Here is an 18,108-nt window from a genome sequence, read left to right on the forward strand (position 1 = left end):
ACCTCTGCAGGCTCAGGTGATCCTCCTGCCTCAGCCTCCCAAGTAGCTAGGACTACAAGTGCCCACCACCATGCCCAGATAATTTTTGTATTTTTTGTAGAGACGGGGTTTCCGCCATGTTGCCGAGGCTGGTCTCAAACTCCTGGGCTCAAGTGATCTGTCCACCTCAGCCTCCTAAAAGGCTGTGATTACAGGCGGAGCCACTGCACCTGTCCTACCCATTTAATATTTTCTGTTTTAAGAAACAGTTCTCTGTGAAAGGCGAGGGGAGCATACACATATTTGTACATGTATGTCTGTATATCTGTATATGTATACAGCATCTTGCCCATGATGCTAAGCTTGTATAAGTGAGATCTTTGAAACACAAGGGCCAGAAAATGCTGTTCTAGAATAGTTACTACAGCAACATTTTGCTTTTATAAATTTTTAATCCAGGGAACCTTGACCAAGATTAACATTGTTAATGACACTGCAGGAGATATTATCACTTCCTGGAAAACAGTAATGAATCACTTCTGACTACATGAGATTTGAAATATTCATAATGATGAGCAAATATCAACTAATAAATCTCTTTGATCAAGCTGCAGCTTCATTTTAATCTTTAAATGCCAACATGATTTATTTCATATTTGTTATTTTTCTTCATATAATTATTTGGCTGCTAAAGCAAAGGCATATTTAATTTGGGGTTTCTTAAAGAAACACTAGTAAAGAGGGAAAGATCCAATGTTTGGAAAAACAGCAGGTTTAGAGGAAGTACATAGAATCTAAGAACAAATGATGTTTATTTTGTTAGACTCACATGTAATTATTTTGTACTTCCCTGATTTTGCTTTATCTTTGTTAATACTATAATTAAAAACACATTTGGGTAAACAAAGGTCTCCTTCTTTCCAAGTGGTCTGCTCTTCTGCCTGAAGCATTCATTGTTGGCATAGTAAGATAACAACCACATCATTATTTATCAATGCAGACACCCTTTGTGAGGAACGTGAATGTTTAACTCCCACCAATGCAGAGAAAGGCACTGGGGGCTCCATAATAATGGCAAACATTCTTTGATAGGCTTCTCACTGAGACTTTTTTCCAGAACAAAGATATATATATTTTTTCCAACTAAATAACTTCACACTTAAAGTAGAAACTTCAGGTATTATTCATGACATTAGTTGGAGATTGGTGTTTAAAAGACAGTAACAAAAAAGGCAAAATGTAAATTGTGCATATATTATGATTACAGCTTTATAAAATTATATGTATGGTAAGGATTTTGGTAAGAAATATAAAAAATTGAAACATATTTATTAGCATGATGGGGTTATAAGCACCTTTAACTTACAACCATGTCATCAAAGTTACTATGCTGTTTGTGCAGTACAGTACCTATATTTAAAGAGACAGATTTGGGGCCAGGCGCAGCGGCTCACATCTGTAACTCTAGCACTTTGGGAGGCTGAGGTAGGTGGATTGCCTGAACTCAGGAGTTTGAGACCAGCCTGGCCAACATGGTGAAACCCTGTCTCTACCAAAAATACAAAAATACTTAGCCAGGCTTGGTGGCACATGCCTAAAATCCCAGTTACTTGGGGCACTGAGGCACAAGAATCGCTTGAACCCAGGAGACGGAGGTTGCAGTGAACTAAGATAGCACCACTGCACTTCAGCCTGGGTAAGAGAGCAAGACTCTGTCTCAAAAAAAAAAAAAAAAAAAAAAAAAAAAAAAAAAAAAAAAAAAAAAAAGGGAGAAAAGGAGAGAGATTTAGGCAAAAATTAGTCAAGCTTTTTTAACCACTCCATGTCACTTGAAAAATATTTATAAAATAGAGATAATTTGTCTCTGAGGTCCAAAGGTTTGGGAATTAATATCTGGTTGTAAAATATTTCTGAGGCAGAATTTTGGAAATGGATGGCTTATATCCAGACAACTGGGAGTGGATTCAGAAGTACTGAGCAGTCTTGAAACAACTCACATGAAGATTCCCCACCAATGTCCCAAGTTCTTGACTGGCTAGAAAGGATTCTTCCGAATCCAATAGTTTCCAGTAGATACTAGTAGGTTGGTAATGACTAACTAGAGTGTTTTATTGAGGACCATGATGCTGTATCTGGGCTCAGCGGGAGAATACTAGTGTCAACTAGTGATGTCTGTAATGAGGAAGGAACAACAAGATGGGAACATAGCTTTTCTTACCATATTCTATATTATTTCTATCTATTTGAAGTGGGTTACTTTCCGGAACAATTAAGGGCAGTGGGAGATGAACTTACATTTCCTTTTCCTGTCCCTTATCAAGTAAGCTGGGTACTGAACAAACTGGGTTTAATAGACAGAGTTCCTAATTTTTTAGGAGCTTAAATTTAAGACATTAAAGTATTCAATCAACAAATATTAAAATACACACACATATATATTCATAAGTAAATACTTAGATGCTGCTTATGAAGAAGAGTAAATTGTGCTGGTAATTTCACAACTGGAATGTAGTGAGTGCCGCTGAACGTACTACAGTGCACACAATATTCAACAAACCACCTCTCTGCAACAAAGAATGTCAGTGGGGCAGAGGTTTAGAACTCCTGCTCTAATTGCTTCATCCTGGTAACATCTCTTAGAAGAGTCAGTGCAATGTGATATGGGGAAGAGAGACTACAAGTCAACAGACCTAGGTCTACCATTCACTCCGCTGTATGACCTTGGGTTTCCCCAACTGAGCCTCAGTTTCCCCATTTATAATGAATAAAGGTATTGGATTATAAGAGGCATTTCACTACTAATGTTCTGTTATTGTAGTTAACAATAATTAACAATTAATGTTGTATTATTGTAGTTATTGTACATTCTGGGGTTGCTGGACAGCCTTCTTTGAAAACCATATCGTTACCACCATCTGACCCATCCTTAAAAAGTCCTACCTGATTCTTGCTTGGTCACAGCTGACTAGAAGGGTAGGATACCAAACCTAAGCTGAGCCAATTAGATTCTTTCTCCTGGGAATGAGAAATTAGAACTCGCTCGGCACTTTAGCCAAGATGGGACAATTACATACAATAAAAAGTCAGAGAAAACTTGTCTACAGGGACAAATGGAGGAGATATGCAGAAACAAGCAGCACTGAGAGACCAGGAACCCCAGAGAAACAGTGGGGATGATCTCAGCTCCTGATGCAATCTGAAGTTCCTGATCTCAGTTCCTCAGGAGAGCCAACTGCTCTCCATCCATTCATTCACTATTTTTTTTTTTTTTGAGACGGAGTCTTGCTCTGTTGCCCAGGCTGGAGTACAGTGGCATGATCTTGGCTCACTGCAACTTCTGCCTCCCAGGTTCAAGTGATTCTCCTGCCTCAGCCTCCCCAGTAGCTAGGGTCACAGGCACACACCACCACGCCAGGCTAATTTTTATATTTTTAGTAGAGACAGGGTTTCACCATGTTGGGCAGGCTGGTCAGGAACTCCTGACCTCAAGTAATTCACCTGCCTCAGCCTCCCAAAGTGCTGGGATTACAGGCGTGAGCTACCACATCTGGCCTCATTCACCGAGTGTTGACTAAATGAGAGCTTCTTGTATTCCAAGCAATACATTGGGTGCTAGGTGTACATTCTTAAACAAAACCCACAAAGTCCCTGATTTCATAGGTTTTTCCACTGGAGGAGAGCGAAAATAAACAAATATACAATATAACGTCAGAGTGTGAGAAGGGCTAAGCAGAACCATAAATCTGGGCAAGAGAATAGAGAGTGATAGATGGTCAGGAAGGCTTCTCTGAGCAAGTGACATTTGAGCAAAGACCTGAATGAAGTGAGTCAAACCACCCAAACATGACAGAAAGCAGCTACTGCAAAGCTCCTTCTGTGGTATTGTGCTTGGCATGTGCAATGCAGCTACTTCATATTCCCCTCGTAATTCTAAGTCCTGCCATCCTTCCGTGAGATTTCACTGCATGACTGGTCCTTCCATTACACTGTTCCCAGTTCTCAGATCTCTCCTGGTTGAGGATCTTTACCTCCACTCTGCTTTTGCAAATCACCACCATAAGTCTTGCTTGACTGTCTCTGAAATCCTAAACTGTAATACAGCACTTGGGCCTCAATCTCCTAGACATCAGCTCTCTCATTCCTTTCTCTCACTATCCCGTTTTCTTCCTGAAGATCTCTAGTTCCTTAAGTCTTCCCTTTTCTCTCAGTCTATCGGGCTGATCTATTACTGATTCCCATCTCTCCCACTTAGATTCTTTCAAACACAGTAGTGTAGTGTAGTGCTGCCAGTGTGGCCTTTGAAGCCAGACTGCCTGGGTTAAAATTCCAGCCTACCATCAACTATGTTTGTCTCAATTTTCTGAGGATGTAATCATAGTAATCTCTTCCATTGCTGTTATAAGAATTAAGCAATTTGATGCACACACCACGTTTAGAAAGTGACAGGCCACAGAACAAGCATTTGATAAATATTACCATAATAATTATGATGTTACTATCATAATTATTCATCTGCTCTCCCAGAAACATATTAAACCTCCCTGACTAGTTCTTCTGTTGAACCTTCTCTTGAAACCTCAATCTCTGGCTCAATCTAATCATTCATTTTCTCTGCTCTTATTACTTGGCAGCTGAGGTCTCCTGAAAATAAACAACAACAACAACAACAACAACAACATACTCCACTGTGTAGGTTGATGCTGCTATAAACTTCAAGCTTCCAGACTCTGCTTGAATATCCTTTTACAGGCTTCTGGTTGGTTTCTTCATGCATTCCTCCCATTTGCTATTCTAAATCTTTATTCTTTTCAACCCTCCAAGCTGCTGATCTTTTCACCCTTGCTTGACAGTTCTTACATGAACCATCTAAAAACCAGCTAAAAATGTACTTACATTCTCACATCCTTTTCTTTTCTTTTTAAAAGTTATTTTAATTTTTGTGGGTACATATTAGGCATATATATGTATGGGTTACATGGGATACTTTGATATAAGCATGCAATGCACAATAACCGCATCAGGGCAAATGGGGTATCCATCCCCTCTAGTACCCATAGTTTGAGTTTCAAACAATCCAATTATACTCTTCTGGCTATTTTTAAATGTATGATTAAATTATTTTTTTACTGCAGTCACCATGTTGTGCTAGCAAACACCAGGTCTTACTCATTCTTTCCAAATTCTTTTTGGACCCATTAACCATCCCCATTCCCCACTATCATCACTACTCTTCTCAGCCTCTGGTAACCATCCTTCTACTCTCTATCTCCAGGAGTTCAATTGTTTTAATTTTTAGCTCCCACAGTTAAGTGAGAACATGTAATGTTTGTCTTTCTGTGTCTCCCAACCTTTTCTACAAACTCATAAGAAGAGGTCTTCTACCTTCTGTCCTGGACTGCTCTTTCTCATTCCTTTGTGGATCTGATTCCATTATTATCTCTTCTCTCCCTCATTCATGTCAGTCCCCAAACATGCTCAATCTCTCCAATCTTAACAAAACAAAGCCGCAATACGAAATAACACCCCTCTGAACTTTGAGTCTCCCACTATCTGTTGTCTCTTCTTTCTCTACAGCTAAATTTCTTGACCTCACCAAATGTCCCCTGGGGCAAAACTGACCCCAGTTGAGAACTACTGAATAAAGGTTATAATACAACATAAAATAGAGCAACAAGTATGTAAGTAAATGCAGAAGTTCTCAAAAGAGGAGCCCACAGTGGTCTCCAGTCTCTTTCATCCATTCAGTGCATTTTTCCAGCCAAACTCTCTTCCAAAATCCAGTTCCTAAAGCAGACAGCAAGCAGAGCATCTCTGTGCTTATCACTCTCCACTCATTCCTCAGCTCACTGCAATGTGACTTCTGCCCCTACTTCTCAGATCTTTTTATACTATGGCAATGTCTTTCTTCTTAATGGCCAAATCCAAAGGACATTTCCTACCTTATGTTACTTGAATTCTCCATAGTACCTTTAAGCTATCAATAGTGACTTTTGCTTTGAAATTCTTTCTTTGGCTTCCAAAATGCCACCTTCTTTTAGTTCTCCTTCCATTTCTCAAGGTGCACCTTTATCACATTTACTCACATTTTTTTTCCCTTTAAATCTCAGTATTCCTCAGGCAGAGTCCCCTCCTCAGTCCCTTTCTTACTGCCACTCTTTCCTTAGTGGTCTCCTTTTTTCCGATGACTTTAACAATCACTGCCATGTTGGTTACTCCTCAGTCTTGCTATCCAGCCCAGACCCCGAATCCTAGGCTCCAAAAGGTAATGCCTGCGTTACTCTCTCCTGGGCCCTTCTTTCTGCATTCCAGTGGCAACACAAATTTGGCAAGTCTATTCTTACCATTCAGCAGCTCTTTCTCTCCTATTTAGCTTTGAACTCTTGGAGGATACGGATCCTTTCTATTTTCTCTTTCAATGATCTGAAAACAGCACAGTGCTTAGCACCTAGTAACGGGTGCTCAATAACTGTCATTTGAATTAAGGAACAGACATGCTTGTCTTTTTTCTCTAGTATTGGCAGTGGATTTGCCAACTCATCTCTAAACTAGAATTATTTTTCCTATCTCCAAATTTCCTCTCTTCCAGTCTTCTCAGCTAAAGACATCACTGTCTACCCGACTGCTCACCCTCACACCTCAAGAGCCATCCATGCTCTTCCTTCTCCCTCACCTTCCATATCTAACCCATAAGCAAGTGCTATTAGCTCTGTGTCAAGCCATGTCCTAAATTCCACTATTTGTTACCACTTCCAGCACTACCACTGTGTCAGGCCACTATCATGTCTTACCTGTCCAACTGCCACAATCTCCAAACTGGTTTTGCCTGCTTCTGCTATTTTCCCCTCCCATGTCAGAAGGCTCTTTCTAAAAAATTCCTCAGATTAGCTCGTCCACATAAAATACTCCATGGCTTCATTACACTTGGAATGTGATCTAAATTCCTTACCAGGCACTGCATTACTCGGTCTCTCTAACCTCTCCAACTCCATCACCAAATCCAAACCCAATCCAAACCCAACTCCCTTAATTGTTCCAAGAACAGCTCTTTTTGTTGTTTCTCCAGCAAGCTAATTGTTTTGGCTTAGGGTCTTTATACTGCCTACTCCCTCTCCTTAGAATGCCTCTTCTGAGAAAAACAAGGCTTACCCTTCTCAGCCTTCTTATCCCTGCCCAAATGTCACTTCCTTAGAGCATCAGCCTACAAAATTAACTCCCCTAAAGTCATTCTCTAACCCTTTATCCTGTGGTATTTTCCTTAGAGCACTTATTCTCTAAATTTGTATTTGTTAATTTTAATTACTTAATTTTTTTGAGACAGGGTCTCACTCTGTCACCCAGGCTGGAGTTCAGTGGTACAATCACTGCTCACTGCAGCCTTGACCTCCAGGGCTCAAGTGATCCTTTCAACTCAGCCTCCTGAGCAGCTGGGATTACAGGCATGCACCACCATGCCAGGCTAACTTAAACAACTTTTTTTTCTTTTCTTTTCTTTTTTTAAGAGATGAGGTCTTACTATATTTCCCAGGCTGGTTTTGAACTTCTGGGCTCAAGTGATCCTTCCACCTTGGCCTCGAAAGTGCTGGGGTTATAGGTGTAAGCCACCACACTGGCAATATTTGTTAATTTTTAAATTAACTTTCTATATGCTGCTATAATATAAGCTTCATATAATATAAGTTTTAAAAAATATATAAGCTTTTTTTTTACTTTCCTGTCTACTATTACATCTACATTGTGTAGGGGCATAACTGGCCCATGGTAAATAGTAAATATTTGTTGGAATAATGTGATCCCTGTGTCCACAAGCATATCTTTACTAACTGGTAAGGGTTATTGGGTCTGTGAGGTAGTCTTTCACTGTGTGAAGACAATTTTCTTAAATGGGAACTAGCACCAATCTCTAAAATCCACACACCTGTCAGGACTCTGACTATAACCAAACTTTAGTTTGGTTCCCTGGAGCCCTCTTCTTGACTATGCCTTGTTTTTGGGCTGGGAGCCCAATTTTAGCAAGAATCTGCTGAGTCAGTTTAGGGAGAATCCCCTTGGCCCTCCACCTTTGATATTTAATCAAGTTCCTTTTAGTAATTTTCCATTCAATGACTCCCCCGTCTTCACTTTGTCTACTGGCTATAAACTCCCAACTGCCCTGGCTATATTTGGAGTTGGGTTCAATCTCTCTCCCCTACCACAATATTCTTTTTTTTTTTTTTTTTTTTTTTGAGATGGAGTTTTGCTTTCATTGCCCAGATTGCCCAGGCTGGAGTGCAGTGGCGCGATCTCGGCTCACTGCAACCTCTGCCTCCCGGGTTAACACAATTCTCCGGCCTCAGCCTCCCAAGTAGCTGGGACTACAGGTGTCTGCCATCATGCCTGGCTAATTTTTTGTATTTTTAGTACAGACAGGGTTTCATCAAGTTGGCCAGGCTGGTCTCAAACTCCTGACCTCAGGTGATCCACTTGCCTCGGCCTCCCAAAGTGCTAGGATTAAAGGTGTGAGCCACCATTCCTGGCCTACTGCAATATTCTTGACCCCTACTGCAGTAGTCTCCAACAAAGTCTTCCTTGTCATTTTTAACAAGTATCTGCTGTCATTTCTCTTTAACATTAAAAACTATTTGCCAACTGGGCTTGTTTAAAAACACTTAGGGAATTTTCATTGCTCTCAAAAGAAGTTTCATGTGTTCTTTGCAGTGTGAAGGGTCAAAGAGAGGCTTTACTTGTCTCTCTGACTGAAGAATATGGTTTCTCTAGTATACAGAAGAATGAAAGAATGAAGGCCACATGATTTGTTTTTGTCGCCTCTGTAGTTGTGGCTATTATTCAATTTGTCACATTTATTTTCAGTTGTTCATGCGGTGACATTTTAAGGAATAATCGAAAACAATGCTCAATTCAAAACGACACGACACCCCAAACCTCCTAAACAAAAGCATGTTCAGCATATAAAACAATAGTTTCCTCTCTGCCACATAACCAATATAATTCACATGCAGTCCACTCCTGACTCTGTCACTGACTTGCGATGATATGATTATACCTGCAACATCAAACTCGATTTCCAGTGTGACCTTGCTCGTGATTGAAGAGTCTCGGAGGAGCTGATTGGCTTCTTCGAAGGTGCTGTCTTCTGTTGGAATTCCATTGATGGCCATCACTCTGTCTCCAATCTGTAGCACCCCACATCTAATTTAGAACCACATGTGAGAGGTTGTAGATGGAGTAAATAATTACCAAGTTGAGCTTGTCAAATCTACCTTGCTTGATCCTTGCAAAATAGCATCATAATTTGGTCTTGCTTATTCAATGCTGTGGGCATCATATAGGTCAACTTCAACATCTTATGTTGTTGCATTTCATGGTTATAATTGTGAGCAGGGGAATCCTGAAGTATCCCAGAGAAGTAATTAATAATTCATAACCATGGTATTGTTAGAATCTGATCCAAACCAATATTTAGTAATGATGAATGTATATTCCCCAATGGCAGAAACTATTGAAGTTGAACTTCAGGATATGTTTTATTTATGAATTTTTCTCCTTTTTAATTAATATAGCTTCTAGTCCCTTGATGGACAAAATCTACTAGTTAAAGGCATCCATGCTCATTACTCTTTTCAAACCTGATCAAGAACATAGAATTTTATTGTCAGAAGAGGGTTCATCACATCTTGCATTTCCTACATTGAGCAATGTTTCATAATTCACTAGCCATTCAAAGATAGCAGGTACCAGAAACGCAGAGCAGAAAATGATGCTGTAAAAGAGTCTCACCTCTCTGCTGGGCTGTCAGCTTCGATATAGGAAATCAGAGGTGGAGAAGAGAGAGTTTCTGTGGCAAACACACTGCCCTGCAGTTGGATCCCAAATCCTGTGACAGGATCTGCCGTCAGCACAACCTCTGTGGTTTCTGTGTGAACAACCTGCCCAGCCAATCCCACTGTGCTGGAGGCTAAGGACACTAGAGGAACAAACAGAAAATACTGACTTTAGGTTGGAGCAAGCAACAGGAATACCAGCATTTCCAAAATAGATCGTGTCTCTGCATAAAAACTTAATGGCAATGGTGGGAGGTTAAATTATGGCCTCTGGTTTAGCAAAAGTTGAAAAAGATAAGTGAATCTCTCAATATTCATCACATTTCAATAATAATATCAGTGTATCCCTGTACCCTGGCTCCCCACTCCTCAAACCAGGGATCATTGTGGGGGCTTTAAGAGGATGGCCTTAGGGTCAGGGTACGTGGGTTTTAGTACTGGCTCTATCACTGAACACCAGCTGGGGAACATTGGGGTAGGCCATTTTGTGTCTCTGTGTGTCTACATCCTAAGAAAAAGGGAGTTGAGCTAGCTGGTCTCATGTTTTTTTCCACTTTAGCCATTTGCATCTGGGCTTTGTGACTTTTAAACAATCCTACCTTCAGCTTTTAAGAAATAATTAATCTAAATCTGACCCTTGGAGTGGTGAGGCTGTGCTGCTCCTTAATCTAGTGTTGAATTGGCACGATGATGTTGTTTAAACTCTGTACATTCCTCCTGTCCCCTCAGAGTTTGTTCTCTTCAGTCTTGCTCTTTCCTACTGGGTCTCTAGTCTACGTTGTTGTATTTCATTTATTTCCTATTATTTATCCTATTTCATTTATCTCTCTGATATTCATCTACACCTTCCAGCAGATGTCTCCATCTTGTTTCCATTCCCAACTCATGAAAGGGCTGCTCCACTCCTCCATGCCTTTCTCTCAGCCCTGCCCACTGGAGCTGGGCCACCTGTGCTCTCTGTGAGCAGTCTCTGCCTGCAGGTCCTATGCTGCACTGCCTCTTCCTCCAGAAAGAGTCTGGCCCCCTTTAATTAAAACCTGATGACACCATATACCTCATAACCCTCTCCAAAAGCCATTTTCTTTTACTCTCTCTACAAATGGCAGGAAGACAGGTTCATAATTCTTGCTCTCCACATATGGTACATTGATTCAACTACTCCTATTTAAAATTCCATATTCTGTACTTATTTCTGCTCTGTCTCATTTTCAAGCCCATAATCTACTTTTCCAAAATTCTCCCCCTTTTCTTCATAACTTCAGGACTTACCTCTTAGTCTGCCTCCTCTAACCTGTAGCTTTTCCTTGTCCTCTGCCTCTTTGACATTATGGTGATAACCTTCTAGCAAGCTGGCTTTATGCTTCTTCAACTCTCTCCCTGTCAGTTCCTTGCAATGCCACCCTACTTCCACTCTCTGCCAGCAGAACCCTATGGTGGTCCCCATCTTCCTTCAAAATGAATAGACTTCAAGATCCTGATATCCAAGTCCCCCTTGTTGATCACATAGCCTTTATTAGCCATCTTTCCCACTTCCTGCAATCTGTCTCCTCTTTATGACTTCCAGTCCCATTCCCTCTCACTTGTCTCCTGAGTCTACTGGTTTTCCAACAATATTTTAGCAACAGATTTTTCCCCCTTAAAATGAAAACATATAAGGGCCGCCTTTGTATTCCAGATAAAAACAGCTACTGTAGTTGATGTGGGAATGGGAGACCCCTGAGGCTTTCCCTGGCCTCATGTGGGGATCTGGCAAGTGCAGGTGGAAAGCCATTGTCTTTGCCCACTGGCTTTGCTGGCATCATTTTCGCCACACTCCACATGGACTTCTAGTGAGCATTTTAATAATGCATCTCCTAGGCTCAAAGATTCTTTAACCTCTTGGGATTTTTTCTGTACTCTAATATTTTATACTCTTCGGTAATGCCCAGTCAACTCCACTGCTGTTACTAAGTTGCTGAAGAGTGCTAGGAAAAGTCACTACAAATTCACAATCCTATTAGGCCCTTAAATTAGTTGTTGTGTGATATTTTGACACCTTATTTCATTCCACAAAGGATCTGTCTCATATGTTTCTACCCTAAATCATGGTCAAACGTTACTCCTCATTTCCTATAAGACTGAAAAGATGCAACCCTTTGACCAGAGTTCCTTAAAAAACATTCTGTTTAGCCTCAATTTCTCTTTATCATTATTTGTTCCCTCTTCCTTTTTTCCCCACTACAGGAGGTTGTATTCTTCCTTCCATTTCAAGGCTAATTCCCCCGTTAGTGTTTTTAATACTATCCCTTTCCACCCCCCATGATTTTGTGCCATGAAAAAATTTCTCTCTTGCTTCTTTTCCAAACTTTTCTACTCACTCCCCCAGCTTTCTGACCTCTGTCTATAGATGTATACTGATTCTGAAGCTGCTAAAAACTTGGTTTCCGCCTTCACCATTTACCGAAACTGCTCTCACCGATGACTTCCTGACTGCTAAAATCAATGGCCTCATCTGCTCTACCTGGTGACTGGCTTTAGGACCATCCCTTGCTTTCTGAAATTGTTTGCTTGGTTTTGATGAAGATTTGTTTCGAGTGTCTTACTTTTTCAGTCCCAGCCAGTTGCTTTGCCGCCCTCTGCATTCCAGCGCACAGTTCCATCCTCCAAGTCTTTTCTACCCTCATTCTTTCCCTCATTCATTCCCAGCATGCCTATATGTCTTCCTCATGTATCTTCTCAACTCTTTCTCTTGTTTTTGTCAAGCTCCAGTAATGGATCTCCCTCCTTGATGGGTATCCCATCCACACACTCTCTCACTGGCTCCTCAAACCCAATGTTTTCAAAATTGAGTGAATCCTCTTCCCTCTCTCATTGCCACTACTATTTCTGTGAACAGGCTCTCTAGGCTTGAAATCTCAAAGTAGCCTTAACTCACAACTCCCCATTGTCTCAAATTCTATCCACTGCTAAATCCTTTCGGGATGGCCACTGAAATATATCTTACAAAAATCCTCTTTTCCCTTATTAATTTCAGTACCTCAATTTGGGCTTTCATTATTTTTCATTTGAATTATTCTAATGTACTTATTTCTGGGTCCTTACATGCACAATATTCCCTACATATTATTTCCAGCTGAACCTCCCGTCAGATAAACTTTGCTGATACAATGAGGCCCCAACTTATCTACTCTGCATGTATCTTCTCAACTCTTTCTCCTTAGTTTCTGTCACGCTCCAGTGATGGATTTCCCTATTCCATGGGTATCCCATCTACAAACTGTCTCGTTGGCTCCTCAATGTTTTCATAACTGAGTGAATCTTCTTCCTTTTCTTGTCACTACTACAGAGCAAGGCCTCATCATCACCAGTGTACATTACTGGATAGACTTCTAACTAGTGACCCTGCCTCTTGTTTTATGATAACAGCCTCCAACTGCTGCTAGAGTAGCCTTCCTAACATGCAAAGGTAATCCCTGCCCCGTTTTGAATTTTCAATAGCTCCCTGTTTCCTATAGAACAAACTTTTCAATTCTAGCAGAGTACACAGGACCCTTCATCAGTTCCTTTCTCCTGCCAACCCACTCTCCTGTTTCTCTGTGGTCCCTTCATGTGCCATGTGCCTCAGCCCTCTTGACACACTTTTGTGTCTTCATATATACTGTGCCCTCTGCCACTCAGCTCTTGCTCTGGGTCCCTTTCTCTGTTTTATCCAGGCAGAATTAGGTACTTACTTTTCTATATTTCCACATTTCTAATACATGGTCCCGTTTCAGCATTTATCAGGTCTCTATTTGCCTGTTTCTCTCCACCTGACCCTGAGTCCTTGAAAGGTTGGAACCAGCTCTTTTAATCTCTGAAATCTTAGTGCCTGGAACATTCAATCAATGCTGAATAAATGGGGAATGAATCAAGTTTTGGGATGTCATCTGCACATTCCTTTTAGGAAACAATACTTCTCATAGATGATGCTGAGTTACCGTAAGGAACTACAAGTCATTCTTCAGGACCCAGGTAATTGCAGCTGATGGGGCAAGGGAGGGTGAAGTAGATCATTTGTCTAGCAGGAGTAAGAAAAAAAAATTGACTTTTCCTTAAGAAGCACCATCCTCATTCTGTTGCAGCTGGATTAAGGTTAACATAGCCTGCAGTGGGGGGTGAAGGTAGCCTCCAACCCTATGCTTCTTACAGGTGGAAGCTTGCAATTGCCAGGTCTGACACATGGACTGCCATGTACTAATTTAGATCACATGTTCTGGTGTGGTTTTACTGATGTAGAGTGTACTGTGATTACTCTCCAGATCATAATTTTTGCTATCAGTGGCACCAAATCACTGGGAGACACCATTTCCTGTCAATAAGGATCTGGAGAGTACGTTGCATTCCAGTTATTTCTCATAGAAGATGGGAGTATCATGTTACAGCATCACATGTTTGGCAGGTAACTTCCACTTATCTTCTAGGTGAAGCTTTTTGGACTTAATCAGGAATCCTTTACTTTCTGTGACTCTTTTATAAGTTCACATTAATTTTTTTTTTCATTTGAGATCACAATTTGATATAGATTATCAGACTACTTAATTGGTGTTAAAAGCTATTTAAGAAACTTTAAGGCAGCTGTTTACCATCTTCACTAAGAAAGAGCCAAGAAAAAAAGAGGTCAGTTTAATAGTAACAGGTGAGATTATATTAGATATAGTGAAACCTTCTGAAAAGAAAGACTTGCTATATTTTTTGAAACAGTGAAGATAGTTGAATAATTTTATTTTCTAGAAGGTTTTGAAAATAAGTACTAATTTAATATGAATATTATTAAATTTATAAGCTCTATCTGGAGGCAAGTTGAGATGATACAAATTATTAGAAAATTGAATTTAGGATTTAAAATAAATTTACATATTATGTATTGGTTTTATAATTATATAGTTATAATTTATATTATACATATAGCATTATAGCAAATAATTTATGATTTTATAATTAACTCTGAAAGTCCTCTGACATATTGGAATCTTTTATTTGACAGAGCAAAATTTCATTTGAAATTATATGTATTGATTAGTTACACATATAAAAGTTTTGAAAATTATTACCAGATATGAAAAAGATAAATTGTAGATTTAAAGATAAGGAACCAAAAGGAAAAAAAATCAATATTAACTTAGAGGAGAAAAAAATGAGCTTGATTATCCTGCTTCATTAATGTGGTCAACCAGCAAAAGAAGATGAAGGTGCATATTCCCCTGTCATTTGAAACTGTGGATGGTGAATTCTCTCTCTAGGAGCAGATGCTTCTGCAAGGTATTCAGTCATCATTGCTACTAGCTACCAGCTTTGGCCGAGGCTTGTCTACTCCTCAAGGTGGAGATGGAAATGACTAAATTGCTGACATCCTATGTTTGAATCCTGCTAACGGGTGTATGCTGAGGCTGTGTTCAAGATTCGTGCCTGCTCTGTCCTATTCCCATTCTTACATGGAGGGTTCTGTTCACAACTCTTCAGATTTGCAGGGAGTGACTGTATTTTTGTCAATTCTTATTCTTCCTAGTAAAGGGAAGGGGGAGCCAATGACACCTCCAAAAGTTTAAAAATTCACCCAATGTTTATTTAATTTAGAAGGCTGCAAGATTTTCTATCAGCTATGAGAAGCATTTAAAAAATATAGAGAACTAAGGACCCCAAACATTTATTACTATAATCTGTTTTTTTTTTTTTCTTTTTTTCTTTTTTTGAGATAGGCTCTCACTCTGTTGTCCAGGCTGGAGTGTAGTGGCAGAATCTTGGCTCACTACAACCTCCATCTCCTGGGCTCAAGCAATCCTCCCGCCTCAGCCCCCCAGGTACCTGGGACTATAGGTGTGTGCCACCACACCTGGTTGATTTTTGTATTTTTTTCTTTTTCTGTAGAGACAGGGTTTCACCATGTTGTCCAGACTGGTCTCAAACTCCTGGGCTCAAGTGATCCACCTGCCTCAGCCTCCCAAAGAATAATGTGTTTTTATTAGTGATCCTGTAATCTAAGACTTCTGTCTCACTAAAGTGTTCCACACTATAGTCAACCTGCCATAGACCCAACACATGTGTATTATGTGATCCAGTTCAGGAATGCAGTAGAGGCGGCCAACAGCTCCTTTGTCCAAATGAGGGTGTAAGGACAGTTCTTAGGGTGTCCCCTTCCAGGGCTCCCTGAATGGTCACTTATAAAAGCTTACCAGTAGCTGCCTTTATCTTCCATTCTTTGTTCCCAGGTCGATGGAAGGGACCAGAAAAGTTGTTAGGTTTTTTCATTTTCTTTCCTTCAGCTCTTTTCAATGGCACTCTCTCTAGTTACTGCTGATGACAAAAGCAGCAAAGACCATTCTGGAAATGTGTTCTAACTTCTACTCTTTGCTGAAATTCAGGCAGACTGGGAAGAGACAGTCTCTATGCTGGCCCAGGGTACAGTGGCGGGGAACAGAAAGCACGGCAAACTAGCTAGATCTGTTGCTCAGCCACGCTGTTGTTACAGGGAGATGATGAGGTTCTGGAAGGAGACTTGGCCTCTTTGGCAGAAAAAGAGGCAGCACAGGCAGCCAGGGAAAGGGCAGTAAGATTCCAGCAGAGGAGATGAGAGGGCTCCCTCTATGACTTGGCTTGGCCATGCCTCCAGGGCTTTGTGACACTCGTCAAAGCCTAATGTGTGCTGTATTCATTATTTTCCCTATGAAACAAACATGACACCTTCCTGTTTTAATACTTATAACACATTGCTATATACAGACTTCGTGTATTTCCTCTTTGATCAGTGATATAGAATGTTTTAATTTTCACGTGAGAAGGTTTCATTTTTTTTCTGGGCATCTCCTTCCTTGACATTGGAAACACATATTAGAATTTTCTGTTTTGCAAGCTCCGGCCTCAAGTCATCACCAATACAGCAAAGGGACTTTTTATTGTATTTGTGACTTTTGCCATGATTCACCATCTACACAATTGGCCTGGTTGCTATAGAAACATAAGCATTACAAAGGGGGCAGCAAATGGTGGTAAAGGATAAAGACATAAATAAAGTGGTGGAAATAAACCATGGTATAGTAAGAGTGGCAATAAAACTTTTATTATCAGTTATTTGGGAAGACCTTTACATCTAATGTGACCATACCAAACCTGTGCAATAAAAGAAAAAAATCCTCATTAAAAAACAAAAAACAAAACAAAACAAACAAAAAAACAAAAACCTTTGCAACACTATCATTTTTTCAGGTCTTTTTGAAGTGTGAATAAAAGTTCATAGCATTTGGAATTTATTGTTTGAATAAAATGTAAAATGTATGATCTCCTGAGACACATTTATAAACATTCTGGTATGTATATTGTGAGTGGTGCTCTAGTGGCTAATGTCTACAGCAAACACAAACAACTAGAAATGTATTGAAACACATTTCTGTTTATATTTCTAACATGTTGAAGAATAATGTCCTGATTCAAGTGAGAATTTATGAGTTGGTTATGCATATCAGTGACAGCGCTGCCTCAGCTTTGTTTCCTACTACAAAATTTAAGATATGTAAATATTAACCTGAGATAGCCAAACATTATTCGTTTGTATTCAGTAATGTCCCTAATCAACATAGCAAGTCTTCCCTAACACAAATACTAGTCTTTGAAGCAGAAGTAGGAACACTAATAAATTCATTTTAATTGCTCTTCCCTGCTGAGGGCTGTTAGCCTATTTTTGTCACTGAGGAGTACTACACACAAAGTCATTATCTGTAAAAAAAATTCATATACTAATAACCACCACGAACCCTGAAGGCATTATATGGAAGACTCAAGACCTATGTATTAGGCCAAAATGTACCCCTCGTGAAAAACACTAAGCTCTGAGAGCAATGTTAAGAGATGTTCTTACGTGATAATTCAGATTTAGGCAGATGATAGTTAACACAAACTATTCAAAATAGCTAACAATTAAATTGTGCTTACTATTTACCAGGTGTTGTTCTAAAACACATATACATATGCAATCTCATGTAATCTCAATTGTCCAATGAAGTAATTCTTCATATTTTCAGTCAAGGCATACCTCATGCAATCTTCACAATTACCCAATGAAGTGATTTTCCCTACTTTCAGTTGAGGCATAGAGTTTATGGAACTTGCTCAGGGTCCTACAGCTAGAAGGTAATGATGCTGGGATGGAACCCAGGTAGCCTGGTTCCAGAGTCTAGGCTTATAACCAGTTCACTATATTGCATTCAACTAGTTTCTTCCAGGAGTAAATAATTTACTCTAGTGTCAACTAAAAAACATATGGGACTCTAAGAGCACTTTGTTCTCATTTTGACTAAATTCA

The 18,108-nt window shown here is 39.9% G+C and overlaps 1 protein-coding gene across 3 annotated transcripts in view; it reads right to left on the minus strand.

Moving 5' to 3' along the window:
• Positions 1-18,108, minus strand: part of GRIP1 (glutamate receptor interacting protein 1) — a 338,518-nt gene that overhangs the window by 87,620 nt on the left and 232,790 nt on the right. For all 3 annotated transcript variants that reach the window (XM_025403428.1, XM_025403429.1, XM_025403427.1), the window contains 2 exons: positions 9,754-9,940; positions 9,020-9,165 (listed from right to left, as the gene is read on the minus strand). In XM_025403428.1, the coding sequence (XP_025259213.1) occupies positions 9,020-9,165; positions 9,754-9,940 (333 nt within the window). The remainder of the gene's footprint in view (positions 1-9,019; positions 9,166-9,753; positions 9,941-18,108) is intronic.

The sequence above is a fragment of the Theropithecus gelada genome, chromosome 11 (genome assembly GCF_003255815.1).
Source record: "Theropithecus gelada isolate Dixy chromosome 11, Tgel_1.0, whole genome shotgun sequence".
NCBI lineage: Eukaryota > Metazoa > Chordata > Mammalia > Primates > Cercopithecidae > Theropithecus > Theropithecus gelada.